The 18,604-nt window shown below is 43.3% G+C and overlaps 1 protein-coding gene across 1 annotated transcript in view; it reads right to left on the bottom strand.

The window, feature by feature from the left end:
• LOC115114239 (solute carrier family 25 member 36-A-like) overlaps positions 1-18,136 on the bottom strand; it is a 32,076-nt gene extending 13,940 nt beyond the window's left edge. Inside the window, exons 1-4 of the mRNA XM_029642319.2 lie at positions 17,677-18,136; positions 14,672-14,836; positions 7,523-7,600; positions 4,980-5,080 (exon numbers count right to left, since the gene is read on the bottom strand). Coding sequence (XP_029498179.1) covers positions 4,980-5,080; positions 7,523-7,600; positions 14,672-14,836; positions 17,677-17,717 — 385 coding nt within the window. The 5' untranslated portion in view covers positions 17,718-18,136. The remainder of the gene's footprint in view (positions 1-4,979; positions 5,081-7,522; positions 7,601-14,671; positions 14,837-17,676) is intronic.
• Positions 18,137-18,604: the final 468 nt, after the last annotated feature.

The raw sequence follows: 18,604 nt of genomic DNA, 5'->3' as shown, positions 1-18,604 counted from the left end.
AGAAGAAGTAAAAGAAGAGGAAGAAGAGATAGCGTCTATGGCGTGTACTCACAGAGTAGGGGCAAAGCTACTCCGCCTCACAGCTGAAGCTAGAAGCCTGCAGATATGGGGGGGGGGGGGGCTGAGGTGGCTGGGGCTGTCCCCCCCCTCACGCAGGGGTGAAAACTACAGTAAAGCCCTAAAATAGACACAGGCTTTTCTGTACCACAGTCACACACAGGCAGCAGACAACCAACCAACCCACCCACCCACAAATGCATAGATGGGAGAGGAAATTTACCAATCCTACCTAATCCCACTTTTTTTTTTCAACAGGAAAAATAGGAGGACAATGCATATGAATCCCCTGACAATGCATCAAGTCAGTATGTTACTTCAGAAGTGAGTGTTATGTCATCACGGTAATGGTAGTGTGGGACAAGGTGTGCATATTTATTTTATATAAACAACAGAAATCTGGCACTAAGCCTCCCCACTCCCACATTTGCACTAGAGGTCGACCGATTTAATCGGAATGGCCAATTTAATTAGGGCAGATTTCAAGTTTTCATAACAATCGGAAATCGGTATTTCTGGGTGCAGATTTGCCAATTTAAAAAAATATAAAAATGTTTTATACCTTTATTTAACTAGTTAAGTCAGTTAAGAACACATTCTTATTTTCAATGACAGATTTTCACCTTGTCGGCTTGGGGGATCCAATCTTGCAACCTTACAGTTAACTAGTCCAACGCAATAACGACCTGCCTCTCTCTCGTTGCACTCCACAAGGAGACTGCCTGTTAAGCGAATGCAGTAAGCCAAGGTAAGTTGCTAGCTAGCATTAAACTTATCTTATAAAAAACAATCAATCATAATCACTAGTTATCTAGTAATATCATCAACCATGTGTAGTTATTATCTAGCGTGTCCTGCGTTGCATATAATCTGACTGAGCATACAAGTATCTAAGTATCTGACTGAGCGGTGGTAGGCAGAAGCAGGTGCGTAAACATTCATTCAAACAGCACTTTTGTGCGTTTTGCCAGCAGCTCTTCGTTGTGCGTCAACCATTGCGCTGTTTATGACTTCAAGCCTATTAACTCCCGAGATGAGGCTGGTGTAACCGAAGTGAAATGGCTAGCTAGTTAGCACGCGCTAATAGCGTTTCAAACATCACTCGCTCTGAGCCATGCAGTGGTTGTTTCCCTTGCTCTGCATGGGTAACGCCGCTTTGAGGGTGGCTGTTGTCGTTGTGTTCCTGGTTCGAGCCCAGGGAGGAGTGAGGAGAGGGACGGAAGCTATACTGTTACACTGGCAATACTAAAGTGCCTATAAGAACATCCAATAGGGAAATAGTCCTATAATTCCTATAATAACTACAACCTAAAACTTCTTACCTGGGAATATTGAAGACTCACCACCAGCTTTCATATGTTCTCATGTTCTGAGCAAGGAACTGAAACGTTAGCTTTCTTACATAGCACATATTGCACTTTTACTTTCTTCTCCAACACTGTTTTTGCATTATTTAAACCAAATTGAACAGGTTTCATTATTTACTTGGGGCTAAATTGATTTAATTGATGTATTATATTAAGTTAAAATAAGTGTTCATTCAGTATTGTTGTAATTGTCATTATTACATTATAAAAAAATAAAAATTAAATCTGCCGATTAATCGGTATCTGCTTTTTTGGTCCCCCAATAATCGGTATCGGCGTTGAAAAATCATAAATCGGTCGACCTCTAATTTGTACCCACCATTTTGTTAAACCAACAACTAAAGGTGAGAGAAGAAAGGGGTCACACAACATCTCTTCCCCCGGACCCTGTGACCTTTCCCGACCCACACCTGTTTTAAATGCAAGAGGACGTCGCGTGTCGTTTCTCTCCCCTACGTTTTGTCAGGTATGTCTTTCTTGGTAAGGGAAAGAAAGAGAAAAATGCAAGTCTGTCGTAAACAGAACATCAGCCCTCTGGTAGAATTAAAATGATGTGCAGGACAAAAAAAATAAACATGCGAGGTACACAATAAGAATCCAATATTTTCTTTCAATTATTTTCTTAGCTGATGCTACAGGTGCCATTCCTTGTGTACCATCGTATCATTACCATAATCACTTTTATTGATTCTAAAACAGGAGCAATGGGGTCACACACCAAAAAATTGGGGACACAGTCAATGCTGTCCTAATAAAAATAGGTCAAGTAGTGCAAGAGAGGGTTGAAATGCTAACCTTGTCAAACTGGTTTATAAAGAATGGCATATAATAGCATATGTATTAATATAGTCTATAAATGACTTAACTTAGAAGGTCTGATTAGCAGTTTTGTGATATGCCAATTCAAGAATACCACCAATCGGGTCTGATAGTATTTTGGACAAAGGATTGTGTGGAGGCCTGACCTCGCAAACAGTCATTTTCCTTTTCTTTTTTTCTGGAGTGTCAGTCAGCCTTTTCCTACTGGGCCCTTTGTTTCATATCTAAACAAATGCAATGGTGTGGCTTAGTTCCAGTGTTATTACTGCAGTCATCTGCTGTAATGCAGTGTGCTTTTAAACTGAATGGAGCCCTCTATTAAAATACATGATAGAGGAGGAGAAGGTATCCATCTGTCTGCACAAAGAGGGTCACCAATGTCGCATTCAAAACATCTGGGAACTCTGGGGGGGTGAGCTCCGACTGGGGGAAAAAGCACTGAACAGTCATCCAACTCGAAATTCCAACTCGGAAACTCAGACTTTCCGACCTGAAGGTAACTGACATGATGATTTGTCCTCGTATTGTTTTTAAACGCAGCAATATTATTGTCGAGGGGGTCAAATAATCTACAACCTAGTTTAAGGCTATCATTACAGATAATCCTGAATGAATTGTGAATAATGATGAGTGACAAAGTTAACCTCCCCTGTTATTGTAATGGTGAGAGGTTAGCATGTCTTGGGGTTGTGATCTTTGACTCTAACTTTGTCACTCATCATTACTCACGATTCATTCAGGATTATCCGTACTCCTGGTAGCATTCACATTAATGTAGAAGTGGTTAGAAATAATTTATTTTTTTACAATAAAAGTGACTCCAAAATAACACTACATTATTACAATTAATTTCTATTGGTCACAAAATAATCTGAAACACAACCGAAACAAACAAGCAAATGCTCCCAACAAATTGGAAGCAAGCTTGATGTAATAATTGCGTGCTAGGAATATGTAGCCAAATAATACACTTGACTACTTTATTTATAATAATATTTATGGGTGTCAATTTCGACCCCTACCTTTTTGAGTATTACTTGGAAAAAAAAAAAAAAAAAAGACTCAGCAATTGCATATTTTTTAGCATACAATATAGTGTACAGTATTTTATTTATTTTACAGTCATAATTGCTCGTCTATATCAAGGGTGTCAATCATTTCGGACCCCACCGTACAAGGGTGCCATATTTAAGGCACTGAAGGCACAGTGGAGAGCTCCCGTTAGCCGCCTCCTTCAAAGGCGAGGGCGGACGTACATAGCTGAACCACACGTGAACGACAGATTTACTACGTCTGCTGTGTTCGCTGTTCAAGACTAACGATGTTGAATGGACAAGCCAAATAAGGACACTCAAACCTCTAATAGTGACATGATTAGCATTTCCCTTCATATGCCGATTTAAAGGAAAATCAAAGTGTGATGTTCATTTCCTTTTTACAGTGGGGGCGGGGGAGGGTGTAACAGGCTGGTAAAAGGGGGTGGGGGGCAGTGTATCAAGGCGGCGCAATCACATTAAATTTACAGGAGATACGAGCGCTGCAAACCAGCTGGCCGTGACCTATCATCAGCATCATCATTATTACTAGCATCAATAGCATCATCATCATCATCATTAGCATAATGGTCATACCAGTGAAAGGAAATGGGGTGCTACCTGAGGCGTCCGCCCAACAACGTCCGGCCGACGTGTAGCCGCGAGGCGAGGAGACCTCCCGCAGTGAGGCCCCTGACATGTTAGCACCCTGGGGCCCTTTACTACTGTACACACACACACACACACACAGCACAGATAGCGTGTGAAGGGCCACACTCACTGTTTAGCAACCAACTGGTACGTCAACACGATTTAGGGTCCTCCGAAGAGCCTCAAAAGAGACGACAAATGAAGAAACGGGGAAAGGAGAAAAATAACTGGGGGAAGTGGGGGTGGGACAGAAAGCACAACCCAAACTTTGAGGATGTTTCTTTTTTCAAATTGCTGGACCAGCCAGCTACTGGTAAGTATTATAGTGGTATGTAGTGAAATGTTGAGCCTCTGCCATGTTGGCTGTATATCATTGTAGGTTAAAGACAAAGCAGTTGTGGGTCTATTCACTGAGTGTAAAAGCTATTGAGAGAGAGAGCAGTTAAATATATGAATAGAGGCAGTTCTTACAAAATGCAACAGTTAACTGTGTGCTTTGTCCTTTTCACACTTTTTTTTTTGTATTTTCTAAGTGCTTTGACAAAAGGTTTCTTTTCACATCTTAACTTAAGAACTCCAATATTGAAGAGCAGAATAAACCGTAACCTCTTCACTGTCACTATAAATATAAAATGGGGTTTGACCGTTTGATCCTGAAAGTCTTCAATTGTGCTTTCGGACAAACCATCTGTGGTTGATATTCAAAACACAAGAAAATGTCCACAACAAGGTATGCCATATAGTGGCAATGTCTAGCACATAGCCGTAGCTGGATATAAGCTAGAGCAATGTTTCTAAAAACATTTAATTATCTTCAAATGAAAACAGCAACTCCATACACCCCATAACACAATGTAAAAATAAAAACAAAAAATAAATATTAAAAAATAAACAATATCCCCTTGATGTTTCTATGTAATCCGTCAAAATAAAATAAGTTGCTGGAAATCAATTGTCTAAACAAGGGAACTTTGAAAGCAGCAACAACCAGTAGAAACTGCACTGACCAGATGTTATAGACAGCCGGGGGGGGTTGTGGAACGACTGTTACCTGCTAGGCCTGCAGACACCATGTGAACTTGCGTGGAGTCAGCCTCAAACACACCGTTCAGCTTCTCCTTGGCAGTGGAGTAAGCTGCAAAGTAGATGGCTCTGTGGAAACAGGAGGAAATTGATGGGAGCTAAGGATACCGTGAATCAAACCGGTAACACCGGAACTCTGGGCCGTTTCCAATAAACAATATTTTCTTGGGTCACGATAGTCCATACCAACACAGTAAACGAAAAACGTTTCCTTCTTGTGAGATTAGGGCAAAATGGCACAGTATAAATGACAGGCAGCGTCCCCTCTGTCCAAATTGACACAGAGTAAATGGCCTGGGACTGATGACATGAGCGATTTCCACTGAAACCAGTTGCCTTCATTTGGGTAGTTGTGTCTGTGTCCCCATGTCACCAACCCACATTAAACCTCCATCTAGGCCCATGTAATGGTCCATTAGGAGGGTTCCTGCGTAGCGCATACATCTCCACTCCCAGATCACATGCCCTGCTCTAGCTGGAGATTTATTGCCCTTGCAACTCCTACTCTCTCTACTTAACTCAAATCACAGGATTACTCAAGTAGACATTTCCACTGTGGGGGTTTACAACCAACTGCACTTGGCTCGCTCACGTCGCCCTCAGTGTGCGTTTGTCAGAGGGTAAGCATTACGTAACAGCCGACCTTAGTGATGGTGAAATGGACTGATTTAAAGCCTGTGATGCTGAGTGTGTGCTGTGCTCTGGATGAACAGCTGACTGCCCAGCCAACCATCCAGCCATGCTCTAATGGCCAACAAGATGCTCAGCTCGACAGCCCGCTGCCAAGGGGAGGCAAATCAGCCATTATCTGTCCACAGCTAGAGCACACAGCAGCAGTGTTACTGTAGGCAAAGCCTGGTTATATGAGGTGTCCTGCTGTGTTACTGTAGGCAAAGCCTGGTTAGATGAGGTGTCCCTGCTGTGTTACTGTAGGCAAAGCCTGGTTAGATGAGGTGTCCTGCTGTGTTACTGTAGGCAAAGCCTGGTTATACGAGGTGTCCTGCTGTGTTACTGTAGGCAAAGCCTGGTTATACGAGGTGTCCTGCTGTGTTACTGTAGGCAAAGCCTGGTTATACGAGGTGTCCTGCTGTGTTACTGTAGGCAAAGCCTGGTTAGAGGTGTCCTGCTGTGTTACTGTGGGCAAAGCCTGGTTAGAGGAGGTGTCCTGCTGTGTTACTGTGGGCAAAGTCTGGTTAGAAGAGGTGTCCTGCTGTGTTACTGTAGGCAAAGCCTGGTTAGTGTCATGTCGCTGGTGGGCAGTATTGGGTGAAGAGTTTTTTTTGTTTTTTTTCCTCAGTCCCAGTCCAGCATTGAGGAAGCCTGCAGTTTTATTTCTCTCCCCTTGCATTTCTCACTCTTTCCTCCTCAGTATTTTTCCAAGGCAGTCTGAGCTCAGGTCAGTCTTTCACCTTTCTCTCACTACCTCCCTCTCTCCTGTCCTGCAGTGTGGCAAAGGCATGTGCATGCTCAAGTTTAGTGTGCCCTGCTGTTGGTCTCGCTCTGCTGCAGTGTTGAGGCAGACTTTACATAACATCCCCTCTCTTCCCTGCCCGTCACGAGGCAGCCAGCCACCACAGCTAGGGAGAGCAGCTCACTCCACAGAGGACGGGAAAACACACACATACACTATTCAGACTCTGCATACTCACAGGCACAGCCTAGACAGACAAAATACACAGCCGGAAACAGGGCAGACCGTCAAAAAGGGCATATAACGCCGCCACAGAGAAGGTGAGAAAAACAGAATGCGAGAGAGATAATCTACATGCAGAAAGGTGAAGAAAGAAACGCAGATGGAGAAATATACAGAGATAAAAAATAAATAAAAATGTGTAAGATAAACAGAGACAGAAAGAACCATCTCACCCAGGGAAGGGGGGATTAACACACAACAACAGAGTGGGCCAATGGTGCCGCGGCATTGCGATTGCTTCGGCAGCGACACCCTCAGTCACATGACCCAGCAGCAGCCCCAGTGGACGGCCGCTGCTCTGCTCACAGTGACTCTGATTAACAGAGACTGGACCCCGGAGGCTGCTGTTGCGTAATATGGCTCACACTTAGAACGGTCTCCTTTCTGTCTGGGTTCTACCACTAGGGAGAATGAATAATGCCCCGGTGGAGGTGGAAAATGAGGACAGGGCAGGAGCGGAATTTTACTGAGATTCGGTAGCAATCATGTATTGTTCTTTTCATGGAACAAAGATTATGTTCTGTGTGGTGTAATGAAAAATAACGTAAATTGTGGTAATCATCTTGTCCTCCGATGAGGGTTGTGGTTTAAAACAAAAAAGGGATTCTGAAGCGGAGGTCAAATGATGGAAAACCAAAGACAAACGTAATTATCTCTGTTTCCCAGCTGAATAGAATATAAAATCTACATCGCCACCCACGTTGAAATCTGCAGTTGTTAGAAAAAAAAGCTCCATGAAGTAGCCTACACAAGAAAGACAGAAAATAGCAGCAGAAGTCACAACAGGAAGGATAATTATTGCACAAGTGAGGTCATACCTGGAAGGAGCCACACCCACCAGGTTGGGCCCCAGCCCTCTGAAAAGCGAGCGGGGTCCCTCCTTCTCCAGTATCAACCTGTAGAGGGAGGGAGAGAGAGAGGGGCGTTGTCAGTTAGCATAGTTCTAAATCAAAGAGCTAATTATTCATTATGCTGAAACATAAGAAAATATGGATTTCAAGACAGTGCTCCAGTCGTGGGCTAGTGCCAATGTGTATAATCAGACTGCCATGACCATAGCACATCGGCCTTTGCCTAAAATCTTAACTAATATACCGATGCATTTATGTCCCATTTTACAATAACACACAGCATCAGGAAATGGACCATAAACACATCTGTGTATTACAATATTAGTCACAAATGGAAGGAACCAAAAACGTGTAAAAACGGATCAATATAACTGATGACGCAGTCGATTAGATGACGCATCTCAGCATTCGTCTGTGGGAGTGTGACATTGGGACATTATGGGGATTTAAAACGAGAGGAAATGTACTACAGGGCAATATACCTGATACGTAACGCTGTGTCATCGGCGACGAGCAATAAGAGAGTAGCATTAGGCGGCTTGCCAAACAGTGAAGATAGATGGCGGGCCTCCAATGGAGACAGCATGACATTGTGAGGGCACGCAGTGCGAGTAGCTGCTCTATGTAACATGGTAATGGCTGAGGATTGTGCTCATGCTGTGTTTATAGTGTCATTAGCCTATACACTGAGTGTATAAAACATGGACACCTTCCTTTCGCCCTCAGAACAGCCTCAATTCGTCAGGGCATGGAAATCGTTCCACAGGCATGCTGGCCCATGTTGACTCCAATGCTTCCCACAGTTGTGTCAAGTCGGCTGGATGTCCTTTGGGTGGTGGACCATTTTTGATACGCACAGGAAACTGTTGAGCATGAAAACCCCAATAGCTTTGCAGTTCTTGACACACTCAAACCGGTGCACCTGGCACCTACTATCATACCAAGGCACTTAAATATTTTGTCTTGCCCATTCACCCTCTGAATGGCACACACACACAATCCATGTCTCAACTGTCTCGGGGCTTAAAAGTCCTTCTTTAACCCGTCTCCCCCCCCTTCATCTACACTGATTAAAGAGAATTTAACAAGTGACATCAATAAGGGATCAGAGCTTTCACCTGGTCAGTCTGTCATGTTTTGTCCACTCAGTGTATGAGCTTCATGACAAAATGTTACCCCATTTCCTGACATTGCTGCTACCCTACACCCTAGGACTCACTAGCCTGAATTCAAGCCAAGGTTATTTCCACTATTAACCTACTCCACCGAGATAGCACACGCGCACTGCTTTGAAATAGCCTTGTATCAAGGATTAAGGACACTAGATTCAACTGTGAATTCAACTATGAACACAGTTCTAGAAGACTTCCAGCGTCTTCCCTCATATCTACGCAGCCACAGAGCTCAGCTCATTTGGCCAGCGCTGCGTACGCTGCTGACCCACTTCGGCAGGGTTGTGCTGCCTAGTGGTGGTGTTGGGTTTCAGCTAGTGCTTCCCGAAGGTGGAAGCATGGAGGTTGACTGAGGGAAAGACTGGAGAGAAGCAGGTCCAAGAACACTGCAGCGGAGCTGTGATAAGCCGGAACCAAGCCTCCAGCTAGAGATCTGGGTGGGATGGATTTATTCATCCTGCTCCCGCCCGCAGCTTTCCATACCGCACCCGCTGGCTTTCTGTCCGACTCACTACCGCAAGAACTGGTCGCGAACCCAATCGCAGTCCCGCAATGTTATTTTAGGCACCTGTGACACAGCTCACTTGGCAGCCATAGTCCCAGCAATTTTGTGCCCTGTAGGCAACATCAAAATGAGCAAAAATAACCATAGAAATAGGTTAAATTACCAGAAATTCTCGTGGCCAATTATATTAGGCTGTCGGTATTACTGGGCTATATCAGAGAATAGAGGGGTCATAATATTTTGTTGGGCAAAACCGTTCAGGCGCTAAAGGATGTCTCATGGTCCGACAAAACACCGCTGTAGCTCTGCCACCTTTCACCGCAGATGCGGAAGGGCAACATCGGCGGATACGATCGTTTGAGACTCATCCAAAATGCAATCTCTAACTTAAACAGACAGATTTTTATGTTTTTTATTACGCCAATTAGAATTCAGCGGGGCCGCGAAATCGACTGAAAAGGGTTTAAGAGACTTGCAATTTATCTTGAGCTACGTTTGATTTATTCAGACCAAGACAAATCTGGGTGATCAATTATTATTTCTAGGCAATGTAGTCAACTATCGCCCAATCGTATTTAGTAAGTACAATTCCTTGAAAAGATAACTGTCCCGTGCCTCTTCGTCCACGCGTAGGCTATAGCCTACTATTTAATTGAGACCACACACGCGCACATGATCTTGCACATATAGCTTCTGAACTTGAAGCAGCAAGAATGATGACAGCGGACACTTGCACTTTCCCTTGAGCTACGCTTTGCATATAGGATATAGCCTGCCTTTAAGAAGACGATTAGCAGGCAGAGACAAATAAATGGGAAATCAATATTTCGTGAAAATGAAACGGCGCAAAGCTCGCTCATCATAGAAACCTAACCTATGTGTGCACGTTGTACCTTTTTTCTTTTCAATTAGGATTTTTTTATGTTTTGTACCTCGACTCACGTTGGTTGAGCACCCTCCACATCTTTATCAATATTTATTTACAGACACTATACTAAACTAGTGTAATATTTAATTTCCTTGAAAAGATAGATTCTCTGACAATGTATTTGTCACGCTGTCACGACTTCCGCCGAAGTTGGCTCCCCTGCCTGTTCGGGCGGTGCTCGGCAGTCGTCGTCACCGGCCTACTAGCCGCCACCGATCCCTTTTTCGTTTTCTGTTTGTTTTGTCTTATTAGTTGCACCTGTGTCTATTTGTGTTTGCCTGATGGGCTTCCTTATTTAAAGCTAGTATACCCGCCCTTGTTTTGTGCGGGATTATTCTTGTGTTACGCGTTTGTGTTGTTAGGTGTGTTCGTGCTCCGGACCTGGTACCCTGTGTTTTGGGTTGGTCCATATTTTTTGCGCCCTGTGTTGTGGGCATTGCTTTTGGTGCCATATTAAAGTGCACTTCTTCCTATGGAACTCTCTGCGCCTGATTCTTCCCTCACACACCTAGTCCCCCGTGACAAACACCCTGGCCATAGAGGCTTTTATTCTCTATTTTGGTTAGGCCAGGGTGTGAGTAGGGTGGGCATTCTATGTTCATTTTCTATGTTTTGTATTTCTTTGTTGTTTGGCTGGGTGTGGTTCTCAATCAGAGGCAGCTGTCTATCGTTGTCTCTGATTGAGAACCATACTTAGGCAGCTTTTTCCCACATGGATTTTGTGGGTAGTAGTTTTGTGTTTCTGCACCTGACAGGACTGTTTCGTTTTTGTTCATTCCCTTTGTTGTTTTGTGTGCAGTTTAAATAAAAATAACATGAACACTTACCATGCTGGTCCACACCTTCTCATACGACGACCGTTACAGTATTTCATTGAGACCCACAAATACAGTTAATTTGGAAAGTATTCAGACCCCTTCCTTTATTCCACGGTTACGTTACCGCCTTATTCTAAAACGGATACATTTTTTATCTGTCTACACACAATACCCCAGAATGACAAAGTGAAAACAGGTTTAGACATTTTTGCAAATGTATTAAAAATAAAAAAAACAAATACCTTATTTACGTAAATATTCAGACCCTTTGCTATGAGACTCAAAATTGAGCTCAGGTGCATCCTGTTTCCATTGATCATCCTTGAGATGTTTCTACAACTTGATTGGAGTCCACCTGTGGTAAATTCAATTGATTGGACATGATTTGAAAAAGGTACACATCTGTCTATATAAGGTCCCACAGTTGACAGTGCGTGTCAGCCATGAGGTCAAAGGAATTGTCCGTAGTGCACCAAGACAGGATTGTGTCGAGGCACAGATCTGGAGAAGGGTACCAAAACATTTCTGCAGCATTGAAGGTCCCTAAGAACACAGTGGCCTCCATCAATCTCAAATGGAAGAAGTTTTAAACCAAGACTCTTCCTAGAGCTGGCCACCCGGCCAAACTGAGCAATCGGGGGAGAAGAGCTTTGGTCAGGGAGGTGACCAAGAACCTGATGGTCACTCTGACAGAGCTCCAGAGTTCCTCTGTGGAGATGGGAGAACCTTCCAGAAGGACACCCATCTCTGCAGCACTCCATCAAATCAGGCCTTTCTGGTAGTGTAGCCAGACAGATGCCACTCCTCAGTTAAAAAGGCACATGACAGCCCCCTTGGAGTTTGATTCTCTGGTCTGATTATTGTTTTATTTAACTAGGCAAGTCAGTTACAATGACAGCCTACACTGGCCTAACCCGGAAGACGCTGGGCCAATTGTGCGCCGTCCTATGGGACTCCCAACCATGAAACCAGGATTTAACTGTTTGGTCTGAATGCCAAACGTCACATCTGGAGGAAACCTGCCACCATCCCTACGGTGAAGCATTTGTGGCAGCATCATGCTGTGGGGATGTTTTTCGGTGGCAGGCACTAGGAGACTAGACCGGATTGAGGCAAAGATGAACAGAGCAAGGTACTTGATGAAGTCCTGAGCACTCTGGAGCAGGTTCTCAGATTGGGGCAAAAGTTCACCTTCCAACAGGACAATGACCCTAAGCACACAGCCAAGACAATGCAGGAGTGGCTTCGGGACAAGTCTCTGAATGTCCTTAAGTGGCCCAGCCAGAGTCCGGACTTAAAGCCAATCGAACATCTCTGGAGAGACCAGAAAATAGCTGTGCAGCAACTCTCCCCATCCAACCTGACAGAGCTTAAGAGGATCTGCAGAGAAGAAATGGGTGAAACTCCCTAAATACAGGTGTGCCAAGCTTGTAGCGTCACACCCAAGAAGACTTGAGGCTGTAATCACTGCCAAAGGTGCTTCAAAAAGTACTGAGTAAAGGGTCTAAATTTCAATTTTTAATACATTTACAAACATTTTTAAAAAACTGTTTTTGCTTTGTTATTATGGGGTTCTGTGTGTAGATTGATGAGGGGAAAAAACTTTAATCCATTATAGAATAAGGCATTAATGTAACAAAATCTAGAAAAGGTCATGATGTCTGAATACTTTCCGAATGCACTGTATGCCCATACAACTACAAGGTCTATGGCCCAGTATTTTTAGATAATACGCTCAAGCCTCCATTACCCCTCACTTACTGTATGCTCCCTTCATAACGCCAGTTGTGAAACAGGTTGTGCCTCCAGGCCCCTCGGTGGGGTATATTTAAGATGAGGGCATGTTAACAGCTGTCGGTATAAGCAAACCAAAACAGAACCACACTAAGCCTCTCCCCCTTCTGTTCTCCTATTTTTACAAGTGAGCGAGAGGCAGATTTAAGCATGCTATGGAACAACTTGTTCTTGTCCAATATGATAAGGGATATTTTTGCCTTATCGGAAATTATGAAAACAAGGCTAAATCCCCAATCTGAGATGTGTTTTACCAAAATAATGTCTAGAAGCTATTCCCGCTATGTGGTTGTGTGTGGGCAGGGTCCAACGTAAACTTTCTCTCACTGGCCTGGCCAGAAATCTACTTGCCCAAACAGAATTTCTACTGGCCCGGACATGGTGTGGTTTTAATTGGGATCATACAGAGCCTATAGGTTGGCATCCTTTCTCTCAATATGCAGCTATTAACATGCAACATTTGGTTATGTATTAAAAAGCTGTGTAATATAATTTAGCAAAGTCATTACTCCATTCTTTAGAATTGCATTGTATTCATTGTTTGTAAAGTATGCCATTTTGAAAATATTTTTATTTGATCTAAAAATAGGACGCTGCCCCTTTAAGAGAACTGCGTTCCAAAAGAGATAGCGACCTGGCTACAGTAGGCTAGGCAAGAGTAATGCTAATGTGTCTTTTTGGAATTTTCTTTTTGCAGACAATCAACAGTAGCCAGCATATTGCTAGTATGTTCACAATTCATTTTGTAAATCACTTTCCTTAAAAAAATAATAAGCTCAGCGAGTTGATTGATGGGCAAGTCTTTTTGCTCTGGACAGCTTGAGTGTGCTGTGTGAACGCATTAACTTCTGTACTGCTTGAGTGCTCGAGCAGTTGACTGCGGGAACTTGGTGGAGCTTGAACGAACGGCCAATCGTATTGCTCAAATTCAAAAAGCACGACTGTAGTCTTCAATGGTAGACTGCGACAGAGCAGGTAAATGTTGAACTGGAATGCAAAAATGCACCGACAAGATCCACTGGCCCGACATGTTCTTACTGGTCCCGGGGCATCGTTAATGTCGGACACTGTAAGGGAGATCCATATTCCTGCGATCAAAATGCTGAATGCAGGTGAAGATTCAGTCATAACATAGTATGATGAAAGCAGGGAAGGACTCTCCTAGATGAATAAAAACAATTTAGACAGGGTAAAGTAGGCTCTTTCATTAACGACCTTTGTGGACAATAAAAGATGGCCGCTCCGTAACCATGAAAAAGGAGAAGTTGAAACATGTTTCTGTCTGGTAACACTCCCGTCTACAGTAACTCATCTTTGAGTCATAGGGTGTTCGGTAATGGTATTAAAGGGCAGGTACGATACTGTAGGTGGCCTTGACAGTGAAACAGCCAGATATAAACTCTTCCCGAGAGGGTCGGCGATCGTTTGATGATGGAGGAATGTCTGCTATTGGTTTGCCAGTTGCTGGTACAAGGGTTAGGATGATTTCTATTTTAACTCCATTCCGTTGTGAGTTTTCAATTGATTAATTGAATTGATAAGAGATCAGATTGACAATAAATGTTGGGGTCACGGAAACCCTGCACTGATGTCAACAGAGTTTATCAGGTTACACGTGAACATTTTGGGTCGGAATTTGACCCACATGGTTTTTGTCTGTGCAATGTCCATAAACACCCACTCATCCCAAGAATAGACTGGAACTGAACTAAACTTCAAAGAATTGACTCCAACCTCACTGAGTAGACAGTGTGTATTCTCTGTGGTAAGTGCAAACATTTCAGTTCATCACCTGAATAGTCTGGAACTGAAATGAAAATAGAACTGACCCACCAAACCCTGTAAACTCACATAATGTGTAGGATGTTCTCTGTGACCCCTGTGTGTTGGTGAACTTACTTGAGACAGTGCAAGGGTCCCGGGGGGGCCATGCGGGCCACACTGGCCCCGTTGACGGTGGTGAGCTGCACCTCAGAGATGTAAAAGGTGACATGAGAGGACTGGAGTCTGGTCTTCACTACTTCCAGCGGACAAGTCAGAATAGCACCCACTGTGCCCCCACACCTAGATGGGGAGAGAGAGAAAGAGTAGGGGAGGAAGATGGGCAGGTCAGAATAGCCAAAAGTACAGTAAATACTGTGCTAAACTTTACTTTATTCCCATGTTATAGGCCTAACTACTTTATTCCCATGGTATAGGCCTAACTACTTTATTCCCATTTTATAGGCCTAACTACTTTATTCCCATGTTATAGGCCTAACTACTTTATTCCCATGTTATAGGCCTAACTACTTTATTCCCATGTTATAGGCCTAACTACTTTATTCTGTGCTGTAATTGAAAGTGCTACCAAACAAACAGCTATATTCTAGTTTGTTGCTTGTGGGGGGGTTTTAACGTTGTGAAGCTTAGTGATACTAAGACTGGCATAAAATCTCCTGAAGTGAATGGTGGATCATTCAACTCCGATTTTATTGGGGCCAACAACGCAGTGGAGAAGTAGAGTAAGAACCACCCACATCTAGACCTGGTATTTCTGGAAACAACCAGCTGATTTTCAATGCTAGCAGCAGCTGGATCTGGGTCAGGTTCAGCCTATTGACACACATTCAGCTTGAATTGAACATAAAAACGTGCAACTGTAAATAGTCTAACCGTTATGGCCAGGGCCAACCCACTGCCTGGGAGACTTTGAACTGGACTAACTTGTCTGTGACAATGTGCAAACTGAGGTGCTGGCCCTTTTGCCTGTAACACCTTGACATGGTCTGTATGTCTGCCCCCCCCCCCCCTCCCCTGAGTTAAGAGGGTTACTATTCATGTGTTGTGACTCCTGTGTTTGCTAGGTTACAAGCTTTCCCAGCTCCTCTTTCAATAATATTCGTCAAATGAACCTCAACATGGGCTCAGGGCTGTGTAGAATGCGCACTACAAGGCACAATTATAGTGGAATGGTTCCTGAAAATAGTCACCATTGTGTATATAATCTGTAGGTTAGGTTTATTGAATGTGAGTATCATGCATGGTGAGTGCTGACTGGCTGCTACAGGCTGAGCTCTCTGTCAGACTAACCCACATACAGTCAAGAGTGACCTTTGGCCTAGATTCAGAAGGCTGTTCCATGCTGCTGTGTGTGTGTACACAACAGGCAGTAAGAGTTAACATGCACAGGCCTTGAGCCCTGTTGTGAGAAATATCAAGGGGACTGTAATTATTTGCTTCTCGCTGAAGTAACTTTGTCACAACTTGTGCCCCTAACATTGCGTTTTCATAGCCCAATGAAGGAGATACAAAATATTCTGGTTTGGCAAGATAGGCCTTACATGCTGACATTTTAAAAGTTTGCAGAGTGCCTGAAAGAAAAGAAGAGGCTGACTGACAAAGTAAACAACATAAAAAGGGGAAAACAAAGATAAGAAAGAAAGAGGAAATGAAAACTGTTCTGGCACTACAATGGAATCAAGCAGCATCTTGTCTTCCTCTGAATGTGTCATCCAAAGACTTGCGCCTAAAACCATACTAGAATTAGATTTACCGTGATAAGTAGGCATATTTAGTGTCCAATTGCGAGAATGGCTCTAATAACCAACTGGTCATATTTCAATGCCCCTAAGCACATTGGTGAAATCTACAATCTCAATTTACTTGGAGCAGTCTGAAATGGAATCAACACAAATAACAAGTCAATTTTCCACAGCCTAGACTACAGACAGGTGCCCTTTAACCCTTTCAACTTCCCCTGTGTCAGCATGATGTATTGAGTGTAAAGGTCTACCACAATGTAGCAAATCTAGAAAATTAGTGACACATATGTCTCCAATAATATACACTACAGGAACGGAAACACGCAGGTAGTATGTTGACAACGTTTACAATTGAGACATTCTTACAGTTTTATTTTAGACAATGAGAATGACATGAAATAAACACTGGGAGATCATCCGCTGATGTGAATTACATTGTGGCGTTGAGTTTTACTTATAGCCTACCGTGTGTGTCAGTCAAACTAACATATTGTAGGCTACCTAGGGGCATATTCATTTCGCCAATTTTGTTGCAAAACGTGTTTTAAACGGAAGCAGATGGAACGAAACGGGGAGGGACCTACCTGAATTTGTCCAATAGAAAACTATCGTTTTAGTTGTAAAACGTTCCAACTGTTTGGAATAATGTAATCATTATAGTGCAATCATCATTATTCCTGTTCGGATTAATGATTACAACACTGTTTTGACCTGACCTTTTTCTCCAGTCTATGGAATGGTGTGGCAGCAGTTGATACAGTGTATGAATCCTGTAGGCCTGGGCATATTCTCCATCTTTACAAATGTGTGTTTTATACAGGTGTTTTGTCGGTGTAATAAAATGCTAAATAAATGTGTCAAGAAATGTAATCATGCTGTTCGGCGACATAGCTATAGCTAATCGGTCAACCGCTGCTCGAGAACAACAAAGGCTCGTGCGTCATGGATGTTTCATTCACGAGCCTTCTCATCTGTCAGGGCAAACCACGACCACTGTGGAGGAGTGTGATGCGTGGGTGTCAACCTGTTTTCTGTCAAATGAAATAATTGTCGTGTGTGTTAAAAAAGTCAACATCGGACAGTACTGCAATGTCTCTGATGTGTTGACACTAGGCTACAAAAGCAGTGGCCAGCGCCTAGCTAGCTAGACCGTGGTACCTACTTTGATACTGCAACTGGCTAGCTGCTGCCTGAGGATGGGTCGGGTAGTGCAGTTGCTAATGTAACATGCACGCGCGCCTGGGAAAATGGCAATGTTGGGAATAAATTGGTGTTATTTTCACCAAGATAGCCATGCAAGCTAATTTTGACTATAAAAGTCAGTCACGAAATGTTGTGTCGCCTAGCTAACTTTATTCCCAGCAAATAATAGCTACTCACCCTCCGGCAAACAAATGAACCAAGGTATCCCTTTGACTCATTCTTTAGCATTCTCTGAACCAGTACACTCTTCGGACTGCGTCAAGGGGGAAGACAGGGTTGGATGGCGAACTGTCGACCACCCCGATTTCGAAGACGACTTGCGCACGTCGATAAATCAGCGACGTCGATTATCAATCAGTAACAGTTAGAACGGTGATTCAGTTTTGCCGTAGCAACCGTTAGCTAGACAGCTAGTCAACTTGCGTGCTACACAAACCCTTATCTTCGTTTCGAGCAATCCCCTCTTTGAACAGACCTTATTTGATTTTGTAGAGCGTTATACTACAAAAGAATATAACTTCAAAAGGAAGATTGTTTTATGTATTCTTGCTTCTATCAATCGCTTTTTTGCAACAGTCCCCCTAGCTTTCGTTTCTCAACTGTTCACCGCTGCAGTGAGAGGCGATAGGTCATATCCCTAGTATATAACTACTGTAGAATCATATAGGCTGCAAAACAGCGTCCGCTATTGGACAGTTTGCCTTATTACGTCAATTTCTCCGCCCGATCACGCAAATTTCACATGAAACCTTTATACAATCTTTCACATGATCAGCTGTAGCACCCTATATAAAAATGGGCTGTGTTAGGTCCTTACATGTATAAATAACTAAATTAACTTCTTTTTTTAACAAGTAATGGTTATGAGGATATGACATGTGGTCATATATGTCTATTACATTTTTTTTGCCGGTGTTTAACCTATGAACATGATGTCATATGCACATTGCATGAATGGATTTGTTCTTTTTTAATTAGGCAACGGTTGGGTCTAATCCCGAATGCTGAACGCTGGTTAAACCGCATTCCAGCCGGTGTCTATTCCACACGTTACCACCAGCTAAATCCAGGGGTATAAAGTACTACTTAAATCGTTTTTTGGGGT

This window comes from Oncorhynchus nerka, linkage group LG9b, assembly GCF_034236695.1.
Source record: "Oncorhynchus nerka isolate Pitt River linkage group LG9b, Oner_Uvic_2.0, whole genome shotgun sequence".
NCBI lineage: Eukaryota > Metazoa > Chordata > Actinopteri > Salmoniformes > Salmonidae > Oncorhynchus > Oncorhynchus nerka.
This window is presented reverse-complemented; position numbering and strand designations above follow the sequence as displayed.